General features: G+C 28.1%; 1 protein-coding gene across 1 annotated transcript; it reads right to left on the bottom strand.

Annotated features, from left to right (window-relative positions):
- Nucleotides 1–68: 68 nt before the first annotated feature.
- On the bottom strand, nucleotides 69–27505 carry LOC142326818 (chymotrypsinogen A-like). Its single transcript, XM_075369531.1, has 7 exons — nucleotides 27372–27505; nucleotides 15761–15864; nucleotides 11941–12091; nucleotides 9974–10068; nucleotides 8668–8936; nucleotides 4258–4409; nucleotides 69–1970 (listed from the first exon to the last, which is right to left on the bottom strand). The coding sequence occupies exons 1-7, from the start codon at nucleotides 27384–27386 to the stop codon at nucleotides 1788–1790; spliced, it is 969 nt and encodes a 322-aa protein (XP_075225646.1). The 5' UTR covers nucleotides 27387–27505; the 3' UTR covers nucleotides 69–1787.
- Nucleotides 27506–27642: the final 137 nt, after the last annotated feature.

Consider the following 27642-nt stretch of genomic DNA (forward strand, 5'->3'; position numbering starts at 1 on the left):
GGGGTAAGACAGGTAAGGAATGTAAAAAAATAATATTAAAAATAAAATGTAAAAAAGTTTATTCCTGATTTCCATTTGTAAAACATGAAAATATTTTTACTAATAGAGTTAAGTATCTAGTCATTTTTTTTTCATGCTTAAGTTCAAAAGTATATTGTATACTTGTATATTAATGGTAACAACTATTTCTTATCCCTGAAGGTTAGTATCTATATTTTATATATGGTAATGCTATTTTCATCTCAAGAATAATTATTATTTTGTAAAAAAGAAGAAAATGTTAAGTAACAAATATATTTATTTCAATAAATCCTACTACAAAAATCTAGATTACTATGCAAGAGGGTTATTGTTGTTTATTAAAATTTTTGGGTCATTAAAACATATATTGTTATATTTCAGTAGACACATGGTTATACATAAAATTATATGTGCACATTTACCAAAATATGATTTTATTTCCTTAAGTCCATATCTATAGTAAACATCAGAGTGTACACACTGATAGATAACAATGCCATTTTTTATTGACTCAAGGGCGGAGAAATAATAATCATCATAGCCCATATAAATAAATACTCATTTCATCGGCATGTCACAGCTGTTATAAGAACATGTACTTAAGCTTTTTTATTCTCTATGATTCATCTTTGTTTTATAAAGAAATAAACCAAAAGATCAAATCAATGTACCTGGATAAAGAAGTGATGTTTCTCTTCTTTTTTGTTTTAATTTCCTTGAAATAAAGTCATGAGATACACTGTAAAAATGTGCCACTAGTTATTGGATTTTTTTGCTTTATAAAAATAGTATTGTTTACTATAGAAGGTAAAAAATAAATTTCAAAAGATATTATTTACAGAAAACAGTTTCTGGTTATCGTATAACTTTATACATTTTTTCAGAACTTTTTTCAGTTTATTTTGATGTAAGTTAATGTAACAAAGAGATATGGAAGTCCCATGTGCAAATGAATAATATCCATTTTAACTTTTAATAATTTTGGGTGACTCAAAAAAGAAAAGACTTAAAAAATACTAGTGATAATTTCTGAACCAAATGTTCAGAAAAGATACGAAGGGATTAAATAAGAAATACAAAATTAAGAGAATATCTCTACAGATTGGACATATGAAAGAAAATTGAGTAAAATGACGAAAGGTTTTTAACTGAAACATAAAAAGACAATCAAGAATGTGGATGAAGCAAATAAGATCCGATTAACAGAATAGATGTGAAGTTTTTTTTTATGAATGGGATGAAAGTCCAAATTTATGTATATTATTGGAACTCATTGCTGTATAATACTGTACCTGATAAAAATTGTTCAATTATGATGGAGAAATATTGAACCTAGGATCAAGGTTCTATTGTATGATATTTCTCTTGTTTCTTTTTTTTTCAGATAAAAGTTATACCCAAAGTGTATTGTACACTTTTCAAGTGCATAAATCTAAGGAATAGAGTGATCACACTCCCTTAAGACTGAAATGACCGAGATTGTTTTTTTTTTTTTTTCATACAAAAAGTGGTTAACCTGATCTTGGCTTTTGTTATCAGAATTGAGGGAGTTAATTGTAATTGAGCTCTGTGCAAAATATCAGACAATACTGATACACTATCTAATATTACATCAGCGAAGCATTTACTTTCTTTAATAAAATTCACACTTGTTTAATGAGTGAAGATTGTTGAAACTGAGAAAATGTTAATAATTATTTTTTAGACAACCTGACTGCTCTTTACAAAACTATTTTGCATTGTCTTATTTTTAATGTTTATATTTTTTAAATACGATTTCTCTTCTGTCTGTATTGTATAACTGTTTTTAAGATCCATGTTTGATATTGTTGTACTCTTGTATATACTCCTGGAATATCAGGTCTTCCGCATCCAACTCCAAAACTTACAATTCCTGCTTGATACCATCTACCCTTATCTTCACATACTAATGGTCCACCACCATCTCCCTGTAACGTAAAATCAAAAGAGATAGTATTATTGTTTTAACACTGGGTGTAATTATCGCCTAGTAACAACAAAGAACTTATTACTATCACTGATTATGTGCTATGCTAAGCTTTAAAACATTTCAACCTTATTCAAAATAGAGGGAAAAGAAGAGTCAGCAGTACTCATAGAGACTATCATAGTATAAAGCGGGGATTTTATATAAATAAAACAGACTTGCAAATGCAAGCCGTCGGCTTACAATGAAGTTTGTCGACATCCTCTTGTAGGGAGGTTCCTACTTTAAATCCAAAATGCTAGCTTTCAGCTTAGTTAAAGTAAACTCTGTATTAGGATTTTCAAGTGGCTTAGTTATAAGTATATCTATATTTTTATCAAAGCAGCAGCAGTAGCTAAATATTCAGGATTCCTGTCTTATAATCAAGAAGTCTCCATTTCCTTTTTTAAAACTTAATTTTTCTTACATTTATACTAATGCGGATACTTTTTTATTTTATAATATTTATAAAAATCTGGAAAATAAACTAAATGAATTTTATGTTTTGCAGAGTTATTATTTTATTTGATAATAACAAAAGATAACAAAGATCTTTATAAACAAGTGGGAATTGGGAGTTCACATGGAGAATGAAGAATTAAAAAGACAGCTTACAGATTTTCCTTTATAAAACTTGAAAAAATTAATATAAATGAATTATTTAAATTTTCTATATCCCTGTTACAGTTTGTAGGACATTAATTATACAACAAAATATACATTTTTCCGCATTGTAACATATAAGCTGAAAATTAAAATAAAATTATTTATTTTAATTTATTAAGTTAATAATTGTGATATTCAAATATAATAATCGGCAAACAAAGATTCATTCTTTGAAGAAAAAAAATTGGGTTGCTCCCCAAAAGAAATGAAGGAAATCTAGAAAAGAAGCAAAAAGGAAATGATATTAGTATGGTTTTTAGTAAACTGCTTCATAATAAAAATAAAAAATCATCTTGCTTTACAAGTAAGAAGAACAGAAGTTAAAAGAAATATATAACAGATTTGAACCTGAGACCTTTTGATTATGAAACTGGAATGTTCATTACTTTGCAGCTGCTGTTATGATTGGATATCATATAAGCTACTTAAACCACTTTTAAATCTTTAAATGGCATTTACTCAAATGGAGCCAAGTTGGAAGCTGCAATTCTGGATTTAAAGTTGGAACCACCCTGCAAAACGGAATTAATAAACACTGTAATCTGACCAGCTGCCCTCATTAGCTAAAAATGATTACATTTTTTATTATTAATAAAATTATATCTTATTGATTCTAATTAATATTAATCTAAACATTATGTAATGCAGAATCTCAAATGACATTAGATATTTCCGAAACGTTTAATATGTTCCTAGGAAAATAGTTAATCTTATAACAAAAACTAAATGTAATGTTAAAAAGCTAAATGTAATGTTTAGTCCAAGAAAATAAAAAAAAACCATGAGAATTTACTGATATACATTTAGCAATTGTTATTTTGTAAAAACTTCCTAAACAGGGTAATTAACATTGTAACTTATAATAATTAAAAAATTGTACTGCACTTTTGACAAATTAATATTTATGATGCATTTATATAATACATATTAATGTTAGTACTATTAAAAAATATTCTAAAAGACATGATATCTTTGTTAATTGTAATTAAAAATATTTTAAATAATACCATACCAAATATTTTTAATTAATAACAAAATACCATATTGTGTTTAAGATTTCTGGTGTTCGTTTTATTTATGAGTGGACTAAATAGGGGATTTTTTTGTTTATTGATGGGAGGCTACATAACAAACCTACTGGCTTAAATGATTAAGCTAGACCTCTTAATTCCCCTTTCTTATTACCAATAAGATTGCAGAGTAAAGAAGAAAGAAAAATTAATTTTTTTTCATTTGCACTATTGCTAAGTTGAGATATTGAAAACATGTACATTATTTAGATACAAAATGTTTTAAAAGCATGTACACTAATTTATGGTAAAGTATATTTTAAGTAGTTAGACTTACTACAATGAAACTTAGATCGTTTATATTCATAGATTTCTTCATGTATCTTACAAGTCTTTAATTTCACAGATTCAAAATGATTTTCTCTAATCTGCATGCAATTTGTTACCAATTTTATAATATTGCTATAAATTTTTGTTTGTTTATTAAAGGAAATCCTCAGACTTTGACAAATATTTAATCTGGATATACTTATTTATATATATAGTAGAGATTAATATTTATTTTTTACTTACATCACAAGCATCTCTTCCTTCTGCTCCGGCACATACAGCTTTACTGGATAATGTAAAACGTGAACCGAAGTGTTTTTGAAGTGCAGTTTGACAATTAGAATTTTCCCATAATGGAACTTGTACTTCTTTTAGTACGACAGAATGTTTTGTTTCTGTAAAATAATATTAGCTAAATATCTCTTCATGGTTTAATTATTTTCTATTTTCATGGCTGTTCCCAGTATGAAACAGATGAAATATTCTTATCGGTAAAAAATAGATGCAGACTTTTGTACACATCAATATTTTGATAAAAATATTAAAATTTTAATTATCAAATTCAGTATATATACTTGTAGTTTACCATTAGGTGATATTTCAGGAATGTATAATTCTCAAAACGAAATTTATCAGAGTTTAAAATTCTTTGTGATAAGTATAGCAAAAGTATTGTTTGAACAAATTTTCTAGTTCCTATGACTCGAAAGAGTTTGAAAAATAAATAAAAAGTCACTCTATCTGCGAATTTTGGACAGATATAGACAATTATTTTTAAACTGGTAGCTTGAAAAAAACTTTCGAGCTATCAATTTTTACATATTATTTCAGATGTAGTCTGCTTTTATGTGCTTACCACACTCTGTTTTTGTAGATGAAAAAAATTGATAAATTTAAATAATCATTGTAATACATTGTAACTCATGAATTTGAGTGCACTCCTTAATTATAATTCTGTTTGTAAACACAGACAAAATACTGTGTGTTGTATGTATGTAATATTTCAACCAATTAATATTACTGTTACATCCGTTCATAAATTTATATATATAAATAAACTATTATATAAGTTCATAAATTTTGCTTTAAAAAAGTACATTAAATTTTAAAAAGTGGTCTTGATCTGTCCAAAATTCACAGAGATAGAGTAATTTTTTGCACTCTGCCGATTTGAAGTTACAATTTCAGCTTTATTCGTGTGTTACTGCCGTGAACTGCTTCCACCTCCACGACTACCACATGAGTATGCTCATATTTTTAAAGTAATATGAACAAGTTTTACATTAATTTTTGGTCTAAAACTTCTCACCATTTGAAAGTACAAGTCTTGAAGAATAAATTGCACTTGAAATGAACACAAAAAAGTTCCTTAAAGCCAAAATAATTACAGTTGCCTAAAGAGTATAAAAAATTACAATATCTCAGTAACAAATAAACCAATTTTCTTGTGTAACCACTCTTTCAATTCAGAATTTCTAACTTTTAAAACAATAAAAATAGTTAAAACATTACTTTCACAGTAAATATTGGCTTTGCAAAAAACCGCCATTTTTAACGGTTTTTGGGCTTTTCACAGTAATGAAATTCAACGTTGAAGGCTTAAATTATAGGTACTCAAAGTCCTACAACTTTTATTCTGAACTTTTTCACTTAGGAAGTTAGCTTGGGCTACAAAATTGAAAGTCTCATTTTCGCTGCTGTTTTTTCCAGTCGCATATAAACAAGTTATACTTACCTTAATTTCCATGTCATTCCCTAAACTCTACTGATTTTTTAGCAAAAAATCCGTATTGTACTATAAGCTGTCAAAGTTGACAGATGTTTCAAACCTTATCAAAAAGTTTGGGATAATAAACATTTAAGAATAAATTCTGTAAGTTATTACAGCAACACATTTTACTTAGAACTGTAAACTTACTTATTTTATGCTGAATATAACAAATTTGAATTTTACAACAAAATTGAAATTATATTGCGTAAATTAAAGTTAAAAACAATTGTTTTATTACAACTAGTGGAATTCAGCCAGTGACAAAAAGAATATTGGCAATAACAAGCATTGTTTCATTAATCGGTTATTGATTACTATCAGTTAGGTACTTCCATTGCACACCCATGTATTTTTTTATTTATTTGTAATTAAATTGCCTGATTGAAAAATTAAAGAAAAGTGGGTTTATACATTGATAAAAAATATCAAGCATATTCTTTTGATACAATATCTGTTGAATGAAGTGTTCATTGTTGATTTAAAGCTAGAATCAAAGACTAAAAAGGACAGCATTAGTTGACTGCATGCGTGGCCAAAAGTTAATTCCCTATTTTTCCGCTTTATTGTGCTAATAGCAAAGATTGCGACTATTGAACAGAAAGCCTAATGTGTTTTGCACGTTGCTAAATGTGAATCTGTAGTTACAGTTAACGTGTGTTGTGTAAAAAATTTAACTGTGATCCTCCAGGTGACAACATTCATCGATGGCATAATCAGTCTGAAACAATCGGATGTCAGTGCAAGCTAAAGAGGTATGGCATGACCAAGGATGTGTTGAAGGAAACTTTAAACATATCAGGGAGTCGTTCCAGCATAGTCCTAAAAATCTATCAAGAAGATCAGCTGCGAACTGGTGATGTCAGTGTGTAATGTTTTAAGTATTACCAAAATGAAATACTGCAATATCCTGATGGAAAGTTTTCTTGCCATCCTTTTAACACGAGTGCTTATTTAGTTATGCTGCATACATTTCTCGTTCCTCAACTGCAAGATGCATAAAAGAATTTTATTTGGCAACAAAATGGTAAACCTCCTCACCAGCATAACTTTGTATGAGGTTGGTTAAATTACATTTTCCTGACTACTGGATCAGTTGGTGTGGAGCCGATGATAGCTTGTTTGCAATAGCCTCCAAGATCACCTGATACAACACCCTATATGATGTTTTCCTTTAGGGTTTACAGAGGATTTTGTGTATGTGCCTACACTACCTATTGATCTATCCATTTGAGGCACAGAATTGAAAAAACTGTAGCTTCTATTACTCAAATATAATGCTTGAAGTATGGGAAGAACTACACTATTGGTTGGATATGTGCTGCATGATGAAAGGTGCCCACACTGATCAAAGATCAAGTAAAATGTGAAAGAATGTTATATTTTACACATAACTGCTGAATTAAAATGAATCTGAAGCAAAAGGAAGACCACGTGTTTAATCTGATAACAGTGGTGGTATAATGATACTAACTCCCATTGTACTTCTCAATCACTTGTGGAAAAAAGATGACAGTCATCATTTTGAAATAAAAAATTTTATGAAAAATTTGAAAATATTCCTTTCTACAAATAATAGTGAGGAAAAAACTGCTAAATTCTATAAAAGTGATTGTTATAAATAGAGGAAGTGTCAAATGATGAAGTTAAAACTAGACCTAACTTCACTTAGTGTCAGTTATTTTGTAAATAAATCATTATGAAGGGAAAATAATTATAAATCTTTTCAAAGTTATAGGGCTAAATTTTGAAGTAATTTTTTTGCTCAACTAATATAAAATATTACAATTGAGACATTTTTAACCTTAAAAAGAAGTACGTAATTCAGAGTTGAATTTGTGGTAATTATGAAAAAATTTAGCAATTGCTACTACCTCAAAACAACTATTTTTCAATATAAGACCATCACATCCCTAACCCCTCATGGGAAAGGAAATCAAAAATTTTAAATGGAAGGTGACATAATGTTAAAGGGATTGACAAACAAAAAACTGTTAATTAAAAAGATTAGAGCTATGGCAACCAAAATGACCCTAGTATATATATATATATATGCACGCACACACACACATGTGTGTGTGTGTGCGTATACATTGATTCAATGTCATGGGGTCTAGAGGTTTTAATAGTAAATGACAAATCACTATATGTACATATTTTTTAAGTGCAATTGTAATTTTAACTGCTGACAATGAAGTATTTACTTCAAAAGTAGTAGTTGGTAATTGTCTCTTATCTTTTAATGTACTCTATTTGGAGGTTTTGATTTTATAATCGACTAGCAGACTTGGCAATGCTTCACTATTGCTAGATTTGAGTGTATATATATATATAGATTAAGTAAACACAACTGAAAGTTTGATAAAACATTAACAAAATGAACATTACAGAACTTCACAAAATTTAACTGTTCCCTTTCCCCCTCTCATTTTTGTCATTATTTTTTTCTCCTTTCCATTTCCCCCTTTTTCAATATTTTCCTTTTTCTCCCTCATGTAAATCAGTCCAGTAGTTTTTTAGTCTATAGCAGACACACATATAAACATTGAAATGGAATCGTAAAATATTTTGTGTTGCTTTTATGTCCAATAGATAGCGCTGTTTGTCAAAGAAAGCAAGTTTTTACCTGTTACAGGTGTGACGTCTTAGGTATATAAAATCGTGCGTGTATTCGAATGCAATGTTGTGTCAAAATTGCAAAGCAATCTGTGAAGAACTTTTGCAGATTAAAGATTTTGAACAAATTAACATTTACATTTTATATATGTAGATTAAAATATATTATTAATCATAATATTTTTAGTACTAAAGATAAGTTCTTGTTGAGCTTAGCTTATTAAAATTAGGTAATGTAAAATATTATTTATTAATATTTTTATATTTACCTTCAGAACGTCTTCCCCATCCAGTGATGTAGCATGTATTATTATTTGTGAATGTTCTGTTACTTTCTGGTATACAAACAATATCAATATTTGTTTTCTTATCTGCTGGAATCTTTAATCTTAGTATGGCTATGTCATTAATTAAAGTTTTATTATCAAATTCTGGATGAACTATTATTTGTGCTACATGACGTTCCTCATGTAATATTGGTTCTTTTATACTGCTCACATCATGTTCACCAAGTCTTACTTTCAAAATCCCTGCATCACTTAAACAATAATAAACAAAATAAAAAGATTTCAATTATTTGTATTGTGTTTGAAATATATTATAATTTAGAAAGATCTGCACACTACCTAAATAATTAAAAAAACATTTGTTTCATTCTTGGATCTGTATAATTTAACTTAGGCCAGTTTAATTGTTTATTACATTTATATAATAATGGAAAATTCATGATTATTATTATTATGAATTTAACTGGTGGAGCCTTTATTGGTTGGGGAAGTGTAGATTGCCGTATCCTTTGTTCATGAAATGATAGTGTGTGTGTTTATAGTTGTGACATGCTAGGTTCACCTAACCAAGGGTTGGTCTAGTGGTGAACTTGTCATTGCAAAAGAGTTGTTTTTGAAGTTGAGAGTTCCAAGGCTCAAATCCTAGTAAATGCTACTTTTATGTGGATTTGAATACTAGATGGATACCAGTGTTTTTTGGTGGTTGGGTTTCAATTAACTACACATCTCAGAAATGGTCAACCTAAGACTGCACAAGACTTATATTTCATTTACATTCATACATATCATCCTGTGAAGTAATACCTTATGGTGGTTCAGGAGGCTAACAGAAAAAGAGTGAGGTTCACCCAACTAGGATGTTATCTTATCAAGAATACAACAGAACCAATCAATTGACAGAACTACTATTTGATTGGTACACAATTAAAAAAAAGGTAAATGTTACTTCTACACTACCCCAATACATGTTATGTTAACTAACACCCATGAAATATATTAACAGATCCATTTTTGTTTTTGCATTTTACTTTATTTATTAACTGAATTAAAAATGTTGATAAGTATGAAATAGCAGAGAGAAATTTGTAACAGAATTTTGTTAAGAGATAAACTATGTTGATGGGCCATGTATGAAGAAATCTGGAGGGTAAAAAGAGGAAGAAAAGGTTTGGTAACTGTTACAGAGGACATGTGATGTATTAATTATATTGTGGTTAAAAGATTTCCACAGAACACAAAGGAATGGAGAACAGCATCAAACAAGTCAAATGAATGTATTTTTACTTACTATTTATCTACACAATGTGCAGCAGTCAGTACCCAGTACTCGTCTATAAGTGAAGCTCCACAAACGTAAACTGCATTCTTTTCTAATATAGCTGCCTGGAATAAATAGTTACACCACTTTAGATTAGATCAGAATTTTAGGTTGTAAAATCCCTAACTTTAACTTTGTTTTTTAGTAATACATCATTCTAACATACTTTAATTTCATAATTTGATAGAATCCTTAATTAATCCTAAGTCCAGATTTATGTCTTGACAGAAGTTTTTAGTAAATCCATACTAGGAATTTAATGGACTAATTTCATTTTCCACTCTTCAAATAAAACTCAAATTATCAGATAGTTTTAAATTAGAATTTTATGCTTTCATTGATGTAATACAAAATAGTAGGTAGATATTTTATTTAGTTGACCATAATAATAATTGTAGAGTTAAATGTTTTCTGAATATTTTGAAGCTGAAACTTGTAATTATGTAGAAATTATAAACACAGTAAAGTATAGTTATATAATTATAAATATTAGCTATAAGGTAATTATAAGATACAGCTACACAATTATAAACAAAGTAATTGCTATATTGCCCATTTGTTAAGAAAAATTATTAAAATATTTATTTTCAGCTGTTGAAATATAATTAAATGCCTCTTCATGCAGTTATTATAAGGATTTACCAAAACTATGAGTACACGAAATAATGTTTCTTTTTTCTACAGTTTTAACTTTAAAAAGGTGAATCATCAGCATTATTGAAAGTGAAATTTGTTAAAGTAGGTCAGCACCTAATGGTAACTGTATTTAACACTAATGAATTTGTATTCAGTTACTTTCACTATACATAGCAAATAACTTTCAATAAAATAATTGATATAGTTCATATGTGTGGTAAAAATGATAAAACTTCAAAGATTGTAGATGACCACACATTTGATATGTCGCAACCAATCTCAAGAATAACTAGTATCATGATAGGTTTATTAGGAAACGTTAATAGAATGAAATAATATAATCTGTTGAATACTGTATAAATAATACCTAGCATAATCTTTTAGTATTATCTAAATATATTGTGTAGTTATTATAAAGGTACAAAAAACAAAACACTGATCCAAAATTGAAATAAATTCATTATTATTCTTAACTCAGTGTACGAGATGTTTATTTTAAGAACAAAATTATGAAAATTCCATGCAGTTCTGAGATATTTTATCTAGTTGATACTTTGTAGTTATATGACTTTATCTGCAAATTTATAAAATTAAAAGTATTGTAGCAGAAGTTTAAAATTAAAAATTTTAATCTCTTACAAGTAATGTAAAAATAAGAAACTGTTTGCTTCAACTGCTTGTAATAATTACTACAATCATAAGTAGAAATAATATTACAAGTTGATCAAACTTTCCTCATGTTTTTTCTTAAGTAAATTCGAGGCTCTGGTTTGATTAACCTCTTCTTCTTCTTATGCTACCTTTATTCCTTAGACAAGTGCCATGGGAATTGGTCAGCCATCCTGATTCTATAACTTTCTATTAGCTAGCAGGGCAACACTTCTATTTTTAAGCTTAATGAGAGCAATTTTTTTATACGTATGGAACTTCCATGCTCTCTATTTCTTATTTGAATCAGGACAGGTAAACAAGTTTCAATAACAGTTGATGGCTCATTTAAGAGGGATACCTGATTATAAGCGTTAGTTTTGTGTAGATGAAAATGTATATCATATTGTATTATAAAAGACGTAAACTCAAGACAATTTGAAAACCTTCACTATTAATGATAGTATGAAAAAATATGCGTGTTGATGAGTTGAACAAGTGAAAAAGAATTCTTTTAAACTTTTTCTTCTTAACAACTAAAGGTGATACTGATCACTAGAAAGATGTGTTAAGGAAAAATTGCAAAGTAGATGAATATCAGAAGAGGTCTTTTAAGAAGAATTAATTCTTACTAGTGATACGTTTTTACTTACATGCCATGGCCATTCTCCTGGACCTGCCTCTCCCTTTGAACTTTGTATTAGATCCGGTCCTTTTATACCACATTCACCTCGCCACTTTTGTTTTGGAAAACAACATACATTCGAATCTTGAAGTCCACAAAATGTTGTTGGTTCTCCGCCTCTAAAAACAGAATTATTCTTCCGTTTGGTAATATCAAAATTACATGAAGTTGATAATAATTCTTTAACTATGCCAACAATGTGGTTGGGAGTCTTAGCTACCTTAAATTCTACAGAAATGTTGGTTTTAAAAATATTTGTTTAAGAAAATTCCCATGATGTTCTTGGATTTTTTTTACATTGATATTATTAGGGTTCTTATGATGTGAAATTTCAAAACATAACAAAGGGATCTCATATTTTTTAAATAAAAATAAAGATGTCAGAAGATAATTTTGAGAAAGTGAATAATATTATAAGACAAATAGCTGTAAATAATGTTTACCTAATGAATCAGGTGGACCAGTTGCTTCAAAATAAATTATAGAAAATTGCAAAATTATCAAAGTTTTTCCTTCTTCATGTAATTTTCTCCAACAAAAGAAATTTCACACACTTACTAATATAATCTAGGAAACTTACAGAGAAAATTACTGTCATATTTCAGAAACAGAGATTTTGATATTGCTTTCAAATCTAATAGTTTTCAAGGTAAATTCATTAAGAATAACAAAAATAAAACTGATAAATTTAAAAAAAAGTATGACATGTTCAGAACAAAGGTTTGAAACTAAAGCTTTTGGAGCCATTGAAAATTAAATGAACCTAATCATTCTAATTTAAATTAATTATTTTGAATTAGGATTGTATTGTACTACCTGTTTGAGAAGTCTTGAATCTTGCATCTTCATGATATGTGCAAAGAAACCTAGTCTCCTCTTACGCATGGTATCGGTGATGGGTTCTAATTCTTTGTACACGATTTTGTTGGGTATAGTCCACCATTGCCCGTCTTTCTGGTACTATTTATTGATGCATGTTCTTCCAACTCTTTCGATTTTCTGGAATCTGTCTTTGATTGTTAGTTCAGCTGGAGGAGTGTTTCCGCTGCATAATTGGCTTCTGGTTTTATAACTGTGTTACAGTGTTATTTTTGCATTTATTGATAGCCATTTTTTATTGTAAGTGTACTAGGTTAATTTTTGAACTGTAGCTAGTTTGTTTCTTCTTATTTGAATCGTTATGCTGTTTGTTATTATTTCTCCAAGGTATTTAAATTGGGTTACTATTTTGATTTTATACCGTTTTATTTTTTTAATCGTGTTGGTTTTTGGGGCTTATTTTCTGTCTTTTCGAGTGATATATTGAGGCCAATTTTATTTGCAATGTTTTTATGTTCTAATGTCTGTGATTTAGCTTTGTTGATGTCATTTGCTAGCATTGCCAAATTGTCAGCAAAACCAACACAGTTTGTTTTGACTTTTTGGCCTATTTTTACTTTTGGTTGGAATTTTCTGAGCCATTTCCATTTCTAGAGCACAGTTTAATAATAGTGGTGAGAGTTGTCATTTTGGTGCAATCCTGTTTTGATCTCAAATGGTTTCAAGAGCTTACCTCTGAATTTTACTTTCAACTTGATGTTTGTGAGGGTCAGTTTTATCACGTTTATTAATTTGGTATGTAGTCCAAGGTGTCTTAGAATTTTTAGTAAGGATTCTGTGTGGATTCAGTCATAAGCTTTCTTGAAATCTACAAATGTTATCACCATTCCCTATTACTTTTCCTGTTGTAATCCATTATTAGTTTGAGACTCATGATCTGGACTGGACAGCTCCTTCAGACTCAAACCTCCCTGATATTCTCCTAGTTCTTTCTTGAGTTGTAAACTGATCCTGTTAAGGATGATTCTTGAAAGAATTTTGTATGTTGTACCAAACTAAGGTTTTGTACCAAAATAAATTTTCATTATAAATTCAAAAATATATTATTAAATTATTATAAGTATTGAAATGTTCTTGACATTTGCAAATGCTTTAAAAGCAAGTTTATTTCTCTTAACCTATAATTCTAAGATGCCCTAGTGATTTCCTATCTAAACTATTTCCATAGTGGTTACCTTGCTTTTTTGAAACTCTTTCATTTTTACTTTCCTAGCTACAGTTATTCAGTATAACTGAATAGTATACTGTAAAAGGAAAAGTATGTTGATCGGATCTAATTTTGCATGTATGTTTTTTAAAAATTTTATATTACTTCTAACAAAATAAATAAAATTTTAGCTTTGTAAAACTGGTAGTCATTCTTGAGTTATGCTCAATTAAACATAAAAAAAATTCTGAGGTTATGTTGACTGTGTAGTGGAGTATTTTTCATACATGCCTATACAGTGAGTTACAATAGTGAGCGAGTTGAAACTCACTTGATGCTTGTGTGTAGGATCTACTGGTTAATTGAACATATGTAGTGTGTTGTATTCTGAAAATCAGTGTGTGTCTGACTCTGAAATAGTGAGGGCTTCCAAAATGAAAAGTCAGTCTTCAGAACTGTGTAATTTATTTTTACTTTGCTTAAAATGGGCGAGACAATTTGGCACAATTATTTCTCCTTGTGAAACATTGATGCCATTTAATTTTTGTCCCAATTTATCAAAGGAGCAGGTAGATATGGATAACATATCTCAAAATGTTACATATAAATTTTTTCATATAACTTAATATTACTAAATTAACTTATATTATTAACTTAATGTAATACTTAGGTAGTTAAGATATTTTCTGATGGTGTTTGGTCTTATTCTAAACCCTACAAAAAGGTAGGGGCAATAAACCTTTTTTGTCATTTCTGGTCAAAAGTCATACTCTTGTACTAATTCCATTAAATAAATATGTCACCTTGGTTATGTATTTGGACAGTTTCATTCAGGGAGTAATAGTAAGCTTAATTTTTTTACTTACTTAATTTCATTACTTTTTTGTGAGTTATTTTTTTCTTAATATCTTTAGAAGGATAAACTGATTTTATGAAATTCTATTCTACTGAGGCCAGGAAGTAATGCAGCTATTTGCCAGCTTTTTATATTTTCTTCATTCAGCCATCAGTCGTAAGATATACTTGTGTTATATTATAAAATAATATTAAATAATAAAACGGTTCACAATAGTTATTAATAAGAATGATGTATTAAACATGTATTGGATAACAGTTCATCAGGAAATTTTAAATATTCAGTTATGCTATCAGAAAATATTCAGATTTATTTAAAAAAATGAAACATTTGAATATCTCACCATAACTTAACAAAACTGATGAAAAGCCAAAATCTAGGATTGTCCTGGGAAAACCAGGATGATTGGAATCATTACCTTAAAATATGTGTGGTCCTGCTCCTTAAATTTTCCTTCTATTATATTGTTTGGTTTAATTAAAGAAATTATTTTATTGTCAAATCAAAAGTTAAACATTTACTCCCAACTCATCTTTCTTTGAAATCAATGGTTTATTTTTCTTAGCTTACATCAGTGTAAAATTTCAGTTAGATTAAAATATCCTGTTAAAAAAAAAAAAATTGACTATATATAATATTACAAGATCTCAAGGTTCATCTCCAGTCATAGTTTTCTTAATTCCTTCATTTAAATGACATACTAAAAATTAATATAGCTGATCTCCGTGTGGAGTGGTAGCGTCTTGCCTTTCATTTGGAAGTCCTTGGTTCGAATACCAGTCAGGCATAGCATTTTTCATTCGCTACAAATTTCCATTCTCATAGGGCAGAATGACCAAAACAGTCAATGCAAGTCATCTCAAAAATAAAATTATATATATTCATAGTTTTATTTTTTCAACTTACCCTAATACACATGACCAATATTCTTTACATTCACATATTTTTGCATGCCTTGCTGATACATGTAACAATGAATTTATTACGAAAAATATTACAAGTTGACTCATCTAAAACAAATAAAACAAATCAATTTTCCTTTAAATAAATCTTACAGAATTACTTTATTGTGTATATCTTATATAAACAAAAATGTATGTACACCTTCAGTTGTTTTTTTATTGAATTTTGTGTGAAAAATCATTTTATATGAAGGTCATGTTATATAAATTATAAAAAAAAAGATAAAATAATGAAAAATACATCTGAATCAATTGTTTATTATTTTTTTCTCTTCATTTCCTGTGTTCTGGTTACATAATATTATCTTGGAATAATATACTTTTTTTTCTATTTTACATTATGAGATTTTACACTTAATGATAGTCTTACAGTTTTTCTTTTTGTATTATTTTTATCATAATTTTTATGATTATACAACAATTGCGTTTTATTTATTTCTTAATCAATTTTTTATTTTATTATTATTGTTTACCTCCATCACTTTTGTATTTTTAGTCCATCACTTTATATTTTCAGTGTGTTATATGATAATGATATAAAATTGTTCAATCCAGTCAAACAATTTTATCCTCCTACTATTGTGCACACACACATACACACACACACACTTTTTCTCTCTCTCTCTCTCTCTCTCTCTCTTTCTTTCTCCTTTGCATTATTTGTTACTGATTGTTACTTTAAATTCTTTTTTTCACACAAATTTTAAAAGTTTAAAAATATTCATTCATATTTTATAATAAAATTAATAAGAAAAATCTGACGTGGACATCACATGACTTCCTTGTATGCCTATTAAAACAGATATACACATTTTTTTTTAATGAAAAGTTCATAAAATTTTATTTCATTAATAACTACTTTTATTTTTTTTAATTGTTATTATTATTTATCGTAATTTTTTTTATCATCAGAGGTTAATAATTTATTAATAAATCAGTATATTTAAATTAAAAAAAAAAAAAAAAAAAATTAACAAAAAGGTGATGAAGTCAGATTTGGACATATGTCCATTAACTGTCCAATTTTTCTTTAATTTTATCATCTAATACAGAATTGTACAATATTTTCCCTGTTTAAATGTCTTTTTAAAAATTTAAAAATTAACTACATAACATCATTTATTTGAAAAAGACTGTTTATTTAAAATTATTATAAAGTCATTTTCTATAATGTTACTTTGTTTGCGTTGTGGTGAATTATATCACAACAACAATTTTTCATGTTTTTAGTTAATGTTATATAATTAATTGACTTTAAATTATTTAACCTACTTTTATATTTTATTCTAATTAAATTAGGATAATGCTATCATGAAATAGATTAAAGAATTAAAAGTTAAGTAAATTAAGTACTGAAGGTACTTAATACCTTGTACTTAATAGCCTGGTATTATTATACCAGGCTTTATTTTTTGTGAAAGTAAATTATTACTATAATTATTTTGAATAGTAATTTGGCTTAGTATAATTTTAATTTTTATTACTTTAATAATAATGTAGCATATAATAAATTATTCCATAAAAGTCCTCCTCCATTCTTATTTATCTACCTTAAACTTATTAATTAATTTTGGTATTTTAAAAGGTCATGTAGTTAAATGTTATTAATCCTAATCTTTTGGTCAAATATTATAAATTAAATTGTGGTTTTACTGGGAAAATAATAATTTTAATATATAAGTAAGAATTTATTATCTAATCATTCTGTCATGGTTGAGATCCATCCATGAGATGCTAAAAGTATTTTTATGCCTACAATAAATAAAATAGTTATAAAAAATTAGAAATATAAAGATTGTATTTAGGTTTCTTAATGTCAACAGTAATGTATGGAGTCTGACATAAACTGTAACTGAATGCACTTCCTCATTATGAAATTATATTATTTATATACAGTACAGTATACTGTATAAGATTAAGTATATTATTTTGTCAAATTTTGCACACAATGGCTTTTTCAGATCTTGACTTTTCATGACCTCCTCTGATTAAAAAAACATAATTTTAGTATTAAAAAATTCTGAAAGAGTGTATGGACACTTGTTCGCCAGTGTACAGGCCAAAGATGTATAGATGAAAGGTTGTATGTATGTGTATATTAGTCTGTTTGATATCTACAGACAGTATGGATTAGTTTGGATAAAATTGGATACAACAATTTCTGTATGTAGGACATTTATATAATTTTTAATCTTGGTTACTATTAGTCAAAGGAACAGAGGTAATAGACCTTATGGGTTTAAAACCTTAAAATTATGTTGTTTTAATTTCCCTTAGGTAGTAATACACCTAAGGCAAATACTAGGCCTTAATTTTTTATTCAAACGTCCCTCCCACAAAGGAGTGGGAACAAAAAAAAACTTTTTTTTTTTCATTTCTGAATTCACCATCACATTCTTGTACCAATTACATGATTTCATTACATTAGTGTGTCACTTTGGTTATGTATTTAGGCAATTTTCATTTATGATTGAGGAAGGTTGGGACATGATCACCATGGGTCACATACCTAAACCTTTAGTCAGAGTAAAATAATTTATTATATAATTCTTTATTTATGTACGTCAATGGTTCCCTTATGGAACACTACTATCACAGCAGTCTTTATACTTCCATAGAAATTTGCTAGTCAGTAATTGGAGGTGTTTTATTTATCTTGCCTACTGAAAAACCCGTTTCAAATATTATCCTACAACACTTATCAGTATTAGAACTATAGTTTTGAAAATGGTGTATCAAAATCAATAATTAAAACATTTTCAGATAACATCTACAACAGAAATAATAAAATAGATTGGCTAGTTAAAAATTACAAAACTTCTATTGCCAAAAGTAAAAAAAGACTGTAAACATGAGATTAAGAAAAATAACACTGTCCTCACTAATTTATTGCCAAATTTCTGCTGTTGTTAAATTCTCAAATCTGTGATCACTTGGTTATATCATAAATATATATAATCTTTTAGTTAGTGTTTTCAAAATAAATCTTACATCACTATGTACAAAAATTAAAATCTTTCAAAACCATGGAGGTTAATCTTCACATAGTCATCTTATGGGCAAGATATTTTTTTCTTCTGTATATTGATATATTTTATATCATGTTGTACTTACCTAACCTCCTGTGTTTCTTTTTAATCAGACTTTACTAAATATACTTTAACATCATGTAGAACTTAAACAAAAAATATGATTAACCATTTAAATAGTTACATAGCCATCTGTGTAGGAGTTTAAAACTGTTTGCTGATTTCAAAATTTGCAATATAAAGCCATACTAAAACAAGTTTGGGTGAACAGAAATTGTGTTATATACAGTGTAGCAAACTCGTCAGTGACAATGCAATTCAAACTTTTAAATCAAAATTCATATGACTTATAACAGAAGGTCTTATATGTAAGTTTTTAACAAAATGCTACACAGCATCATGCGAGTTTTGTAGATTAACTGCACATAAATGATTTAAAGATTAAAGATACTTAATATTAACAAAATCCTGTTAGACATAGAAGCAATCTGATTAATTTACAGAAATTTTTAGACAACCCCAATTTAATAGGAATCTCTAGACGTCGGCTGAAATGCCATTGTAGCAAAGACAAATACCAGCTATAACTATTAAAACAATTTAATCTGCATCAAAACTTATCTTCTTTTTCTTCATTATGAAGCATCATTACTAGGAGGTGTCACCATCTATAATCACTTAGGTGAAGTTACATAAAGAGAAATTTATTTTCTTAATGTGTATGATGCAATCTGTTCAACTATTGAACAATAAGCAACACTCTCCCTACAGACCAATGAGATGAGGATGATCTGTATGACATGTAAATGAGGTGTAATCTTGTACAGATTCAGGTCGACGATTCCTGAGATGTGTGTTTAATTGAAGCCCAACCACCCTAAAGTACGCTGGTATGTTTAATTTTATCCCATTTTTAATAAATTAATAAAAAATGTGTCCAATTAGATTTAGATGTGAAAAATCATGTTCGAAAAAAACCGCGGTTTACCAATCACTGGATGCTTGGTTGACCTGGTTTTTCTGAATTGCATAAAACACTTTTAAAACGTAATAATGAACAAACCTTACTGTGAAGAGTAAACTATGATTATATTTAATTTAATTTTAAAAATATATAATATAATTAAATGAAATTTAACATGTAATTAGTTAACTAAAATAGAAATATGTTTTATATTTGAGAGAAACTTTTTTAGTTTCACTTAATACTTTGATGTAACTCTGTTAACAATAATAAAATTAAATAAATACTTAATAAATAATTTTAACTACAAAGAGAAGATTCTCAAATGACCCTCCATGTATTTATTTTTATGTTAAACAAAAATTGAGACAAAGTGCACATGTAGATTAAATGATTCTTTTTTAATTGTAGTTAAATCTCATCTCATAAATGCTTTTGGTAAGTTTCTAAATAGGTGGGAGAACTTCTAGGTGTGATAAGTTTCCAGATAACTTAAATGGAAGAATTTTTAACTAAAATTTTACAGAAACATTGACTTTTTTCATTTTTAAATTGTTATATGCTTAATATTGAATTTTTATAATTAATTCAGTCAACAAAAAAAAAAAATAATTTGGATCTGAGATAAAAGTAGGTGAATTAGATTGTATTTTTATGCAGAATCTTAAAATTAAATCAGTTTTTCTTAGTTACTCTCAGAATTTTAGTTATGACCCTTTAAAATATTGAGAAAAAATAATAATAATTACAATAAAAATTCATACCGTTATTTTGCAGACATTTATGTTATCTTAATTTATTTTTTCTTTTGTGTTCAGTTAGGTCTTCTCTTTGTATCATCCAGCGGTAGTCACTCATCACAGATTCATCCCATCTGTCTTGATAAAGCTGTTCCATCTGCAGTGTATCTTGGTGGAACCTTTCTTCTTGTTCATCACTGATGTCACCCAAGTTTAAAGGGAAAAAGTCCAAATGAAGATGTAAAAAAATGAATTTTCAGTGACATTCTGCAGCCTAAATTTTTGTAGTTCACTGAAAGTTCTTTTATAAGCTGATCACGGTTTTCAGCTTTTTTGTTTCCAAGAAAACCAGTATTATCTTTGAATGACTTCTATGCTGCTCGTTCTTTAGGATTCAGTTTGCTGTCAAATATATTTTCACAATTTAATTTTCTTATTTGTAGCCTGATGAACATTCCCTCTTTTAAGCTGGCTTCACTTAATTGTGAAAAAGTCTCAGCTAAATATTTAAAGCCGTCTTCATCTTTACTTAGTGCTTTTACAAAATTCTTCATCAGGCCTATTTTATGTGTAGAGGTGGTAAAATAATACTACCTGCTTTGACAAGGGGAATATTGACAACATTTTCCTTTCCTGGGATAAATTGATTTTTTTTTTTGGCCAGTCTTTAACTGTGTAGTTTTTATCTGCAGCCTGACTATCCCACAAATACAAGAAATATATGTATTTTATAAAGTCACTCTGGAGACTGAGAAGAAGCCCATCACTTACAGGTTAGCAATAATTCACCATGAATGTTCATCATACTTAATAGCTTTTAAAATTTTTGACATATTTTCATACACTTCTTTCATTCCTACAGCAAGTGTTACCAGTATAGAAAAAACTTTATTCAAGTTATGCAACAAAACTGCCTTTAGCTTGATATAAAGAAGCGCCAATCATGAATAACATTCATTGTCCAATTCAGACATTAGCCCCCTAACATCATGGCAGCCACAAATTAAACTATCTCTTCTAAAGTATTTCACTAAATTTTCATTTCGATTTCTGTATACTAAAATTTTAGTATCCTTGTTTAATAAATTCCATTCTTTAAGATGTGAACCTAGGAGTTCTGCATGTTATTCTGACAAATACAAGTCACAAATTAGATCACTTAGTTCTGCGCTTACGTGATGAGGGGAGGTTCAGTATTTGATTCTTCTGGAATGTAATTAATATCTATTGAAGTTGAGGATTCATTTGTTGAACCTTCTGGGGAATCAGAAATTTCTTTCCAAGAAGTTGGAGCAATCAGAATCAGTAAATCAACACCATGAAGTACCAGTTTCATAGCTAAATGAACATTTAGGTATGCTATACTGCTTTTATTGAATTGAAACCAGTAACATTTGTTAAGCAAAAATAGCAGTTGTCATAATGGTTGGTAGGCTATCGCCAAATCATAGGTATGCCAAAAGGCAAATGCTCTTTTTTTCCTTTTAATCATTGGGTTAGTTTAATGTAGCACTTGATTCATGCTAAATGTTTAGCCCAGGATTTATCTCGGTCTCCCAAAAGACAGTCAAAATAATGTTTGTAAGCAGATTCAATACTGGTTTTTATTGTCATTTCGTGGTGAATTCTCTGCAAATGTAACAAAAAATATTTGGAGAATTTTTACAAGCCCCCATTTTTATTCATTGTAAAATTAAAAATGTTTTAATGAATGAAAGTGAACTGAAAAGTTACAGAAATACTTAATTATAAAAATAATTAAGTTTTAATTTATAAATACTAAATTGCTTAACATACTTCATAAAATTGTTTCACCATGGAGTGCAATAAAACACAGCACGAAACACATACAGAAGTAACTTACCGATTTTATAAAATAGTTTAAAAATTAAAAAAAAAATCAATTCTTTTTTAAATTTTGATTTTTTAAAAATTCGGCTCTAAATTAAAAATTAGAAATATTGATAATTGTTTTAATTTGGCGCTGACTTCAAAAAAAAAACTTTAAAGTATTGAAAAAATATTACTTTCTTACTGTTTAATACATTTTTGAAATAAATTTTTTTTAAGGTCGTTAATTCTTTTCTATAAGATTGCGTCACTTTTGTTTGAACACCTGTATATTATGTTTTTTATATTATTAGCAATAATAGAACAGCAAAAATTGTCTGACTGCATTATTTTTGCGGACCGGTTTAACAATTTCAGCCATATCTCGGCTACTTATCAACTGATTTGAACAAATATGATATAGTTTTATTTATAATAAAAGGATTAACATTTTATCTTATGGAACATAATTCCATAAAACTAATATATACGGAGCTATTAATTATTAAAATATTTAAATGGCTGTTATTTTGAATTTTTTAAAGTAAAATATTCATTATTCAAATTTTTTTGTAAATGTTGTAAATTTCTTTTGAGTACGTGTACACTTAATTTCATTAAAATATCTTAATCCGTTCGTAATATATAAACTTTTATTGAAAAACACAAAGTAGATGAAAAATGAAGCGACATACGTTCACATGAACATTTTCGTTTGAGATTTTTTTGTCGTGAATCAGTCCCTTAAGTTTTGCCAACACTTTCCGGGATATTCTATATATATAAATGTATACATACATATATACATTTTATATATAAAATTTATATATATATATATATATATAAATTTTTTGATTAATGATACAATACGGAAGTTAACAAAGTAGTTGGATAGTTATTTCACGCATTAAAAAATTAATTTTAGGTTTTCTTGCGTCATCATAACTAATTTATAATTTATTGCCGGAGGAAATAGAACGAAAGTAAATGTAAAATTATCATCAAAATTTTGAATGTAGTACTAATCATCATCGTCATTTTATTTAATGAATCTCTACTTTTTGTGAAGTTTTTTCAATGAACAACATTACTTCTGTTTCGTTGATCGTACAACTTTCACTACACTACATAAATCAGTTGCTGTTTTTAATAATGTTGTTTGTGGTAAAAACACGAAATTAAAATATAATGAAAGTAAAATAATGTAAAAGTAAGTGACAACTTGATCGATACAATTAAAATGATTATATAAATATTTAAAAATAACAAATACTTAAAATAAATCTACTACAAGTATTTTTTAAAATCCGCATTAATTCGCCGAATAATAATCAAAATTCAGACGCAGAAATATTTTGGTTTCTCATCATTACTTACTGAAGTCCGAACACATTTTTTTTTTGTTTTTCATTCTTTGTCAAGCGACGTTACGACCGTATAATTTTTATAGATTAATCGGAATATTACTACAATTCAATGAAACAACCTGTATCCGTATCATGTATTACGAAGATACAAATACAAGTGTATGCGTAGTTTTGTATAACAAAAGTCTTTTCAAAACACGAATTTCGTTTATATATTTTTCATTTAAAACAATCCATTATGTTCATCTACACCTCTTTATTCTTACGTCGCATTTAAATCTTTATTTTCCAGATTTCAAATCTGAAAAATAAATATAATTTTATCACAACTGAATTTTTTTACATCCTAACAAAAATTATTATTAAAGTGCTTTACATTGAAGTTTAGCGAAAAATATTTTCTTTCACTTCGCTTATTTTATCAAGATATATTTTAAAGATAAGATTAAGATCGAAACTCAAAGGCTATTTTTTTCTTTGGTTTTGATGAAATACTTCACCACAGAAGCTCGAATCTTGTGCGTGGGAATATGGAAATAGAAATTTTGTACGTATGAAAAATGCCATTGACTACGTATTAACCATTCCCATGCCACGGATATTTACATTTGAAAAACGTTTTGTTGAAAATGTTTTCCAAAAATTTGAACGGGAACCAACCCTTCTGAATAAAATAGTATTGTGTGAATTATACGCTCAGAACAATTTTAAGCAAAATATTTCAAGGAAGGAAATATTTAAAATAAATAATAATAAAATTTTAAATACTTTCGATAACAATAACTGTTTTTTTTTTAAGTTATCGGAATAATACATCTTTCTTGTAATGGATAAGAGGTTTTATATTATTATTTTTTTAAAAGTGTATTCAAATCACAAGTGACATTATTTACACACCAATAAGAGCTAACAATTGTCCGTGGTACAAAAAAGTAATAGATTTCCGGAAATGGATTGGTCATTTGAATTTTTCTCGGGTATAAATCGCTGGCAATAAAGAGTAAACTCTATTCTACATAAATAAATTTCTCATGTAAATAACGTTTTAGAACGGAATAAAGAATGTTTTAAACCCCATTTTTCTGGGTTTGAGGAAAAATATGCGGCAAGAATTTTTACGGCCGGATTCTTCTCTTGATGCCAACTAATATATTGTGAAAGTTTTCAGCATATGAAAAGTGTCATTTCGGATCAGGATTTGAGGGTATCCCCGTATAAAATAAATTTATCATCAAGGAGTTCGAGAGAATAACTGCTTCTGCTCAAAATTTATTTCTTAACAATTTTACTTTCATGATATCATAGTTCTAAACCTATGCTGAGAGAAGGAAAGTTTGGTATCAGTCAAAACCTGGAGTATAGTTTCTTTTTCATCTCCCGATGTTTCATGACCTAACAACAGAAAAAGTGGAGGTTATTGTTCGTACGTACATAGATAAATGTGTTAGCGTGTTTGAGCTTAATAACATTTGACTGGATATACCGATTTTTATGAATTTGGCACAGAGACTCATATATACGGGACAATTTGTAGGTTTGGGGTCAATATTTCCAGGGGGTGGAATAAAGTTACTTTGGGGTCAATTTTCTCAAAATTTTACAAACATAATCCCATTTTATATTAATCTCAGTACATCAGTATATCTTACCACTTAAAAAAAATTCCCCCTTACCGAAAATTCGAAAAAGCTATCTTTTTCTTTATTGCATATTTTTTAACATAATTTTGTTATATCTTCCTAAGCGTAGTAGTAATGCAAGTGACCAAAAAAAAAATAATATTTTGGGCCAATATTGGGGGGGGGGGTGAGGGAGTCGATATAAAAGTTTAAAAATATCGATTTTTTTTAATTTTTAAAACTTTTTCGTGTATTTCATTATTTTTCCACTATATAAGAATAAATAACCAGTGCCATGAAAGTATAACAACTTTGTTGTCAGATTTTTTCTTAATATATTTTATAATTAGTGTTTTTTCTATTATTTTTACATTTTATGCAATACCCTGTAATACAATTGTTTTACATTGTAAGTTTGCCAGACCAAGATGTGTTGTTAATTAGAGCTTAACATTGTGGAATTCGGGAAAGAGTATTATGTTATGCACATGAAAAAATACTAAAATTGTGTAATGAATGTGTAATTCATTAATTCATGTGTAATTCATTGTGTAATGAATGTGTAATGTGTAATTGTGTAATCTAACAAAAAATATGTAAACTTGTAAGATAGGCTAATTATCAATCTGCTTATGCTGCCGAATGAGTATACCGTCATAAGAACTTACGAACAACATTTTTAAAGAAATCCTAAATCTATATGATTCTAACCACAATAAGCAAGCGGTATGGTTTACCCGATTTATTAGTAGGCTATTGTTAAGTTATACATGCACTTACATGTTACAAACCATTTTTGCCAATGAATCTATATATATATATATATATATATATATATATATATATATATATATATAAAGCAATGTTCGTATGTGTGTCCGCTATAGACTAAAAAAATACTGGGCCGATTTACGCGCGATTTTTTGCAAAATGGTCCGCGTTGTTCGGAGAAGGTTTAAAGTTATTGAAATCTTCGATCTAACCAGTAGAAAGAAAGTTAGGGGTATTTTGAACCGACTACTGTGTTTAGAGAGTAGTTTGGATTAAATCCGATAGGTAGAGCTGTTGTTTCGACAATTAGATTTATTTACATTCTGACTTTTGTAAAGTAAAAGGTTAAATTTTTTGAAGTTCCGTAATGTTCAGTTTTTTAATGTTTTATCAAATTTTCAATTGTGTTCATTTAATCTATATAGATATACTCAAATCTAGCAATAGTGAAGAATTGCCGGGTCAGCTAGTATATTTATAAGGAACATCAATACTGTGAATTGAAAAACAGGCCCCCTCCAATTTTTAATCAAATATGAATGGTATAGAAATTTTCCCCTCCAAATCATGCGTTATGAATTGGATATAAATTTATAAATTGTGTGTTAAAAAGAACGTAACAGTGGCAAATAAATGAAAAAGAGTCTTTCACAATTTTACTGAGATTTATGATATGAATAACCGAAGTACAAAAGGGGGATCTGGTTGAACGGTTTATAGTTAGTTGTACACTCCCTTTTACCATGCATTTACAATGATGACCGTCCAAAAACAGATCATGTGTTTATTTTCTAGTGATATTTTAATTTTTAGCAAAAAAAAGATTAGTTTAGCAGTGTATGCTAAGCTGATAAAAATAAAACCGTTAATTAGTAATATTGTGCTATAATCTTGGATAAAACTATTCCAGTCCCGAGGAACTGTCATGGAAATTGGTCAATGATGCTTGGAGGGAACCTTAAAGCTATAAGGTATCTTCTAATTTAAAATAAATTTAATATAACGGTCATATCGGTCGGATAAATGGTTCTTCGTTTTAAACGAATATCAGTGCAAACATGTAGACGCAAATTCAAATTCTGTTCTAAATATATATATATATAAAGTGGTGTTTATTGACTGAAAATAATTATTTAAAACTAATGCACTATAAAATTAATTTAATCTAAATTCAGATTAAAATGAGTTTACTATTTTAAAAATAATAATTAAACGGATTATTATATTTTACTTACTGTGACGTAACTCATATTTGTAGTGCAGTTTGGCTTATAAATATATATATATATAGATAGATAGATATGTGTACGTATAACGAATCACCGTACTTGTATAACAACTCTTGTGTAACATATAAGGAAGATTATAATGTGTATCTTTTGGCCGCATCGCTGATCAAGAAGAGAAAGGACTTGCTTTCCCCCTCTTTCAATTTTGATTCCCTCTCACCTGAATTAAGCAGATGGAGGGAGATTTGTTGTTAAAAAGGTCATCAAAGTTCACGGT

This window comes from Lycorma delicatula, chromosome 6 (genome assembly GCF_047948215.1).
Source record: "Lycorma delicatula isolate Av1 chromosome 6, ASM4794821v1, whole genome shotgun sequence".
In the NCBI taxonomy this organism is placed as follows: Eukaryota; Metazoa; Arthropoda; class Insecta; order Hemiptera; family Fulgoridae; genus Lycorma; species Lycorma delicatula.

Excerpts from the sequence above, each read along its gene's own strand:
- LOC142326818 (XM_075369531.1), bottom strand. Across the intron at positions 10,069-11,940 it reads CAGGAGAATGGCCATGGCAT|GCAGCTATATTAGAAAAGAA; the intron begins GTAAGTAAAAAC and ends TATTTATTCCAG. Across the intron at positions 4,410-8,667 it reads ATGGGGAAGACGTTCTGAAG|AAACAAAACATTCTGTCGTA; the intron begins GTAAATATAAAA and ends ATTATTTTACAG.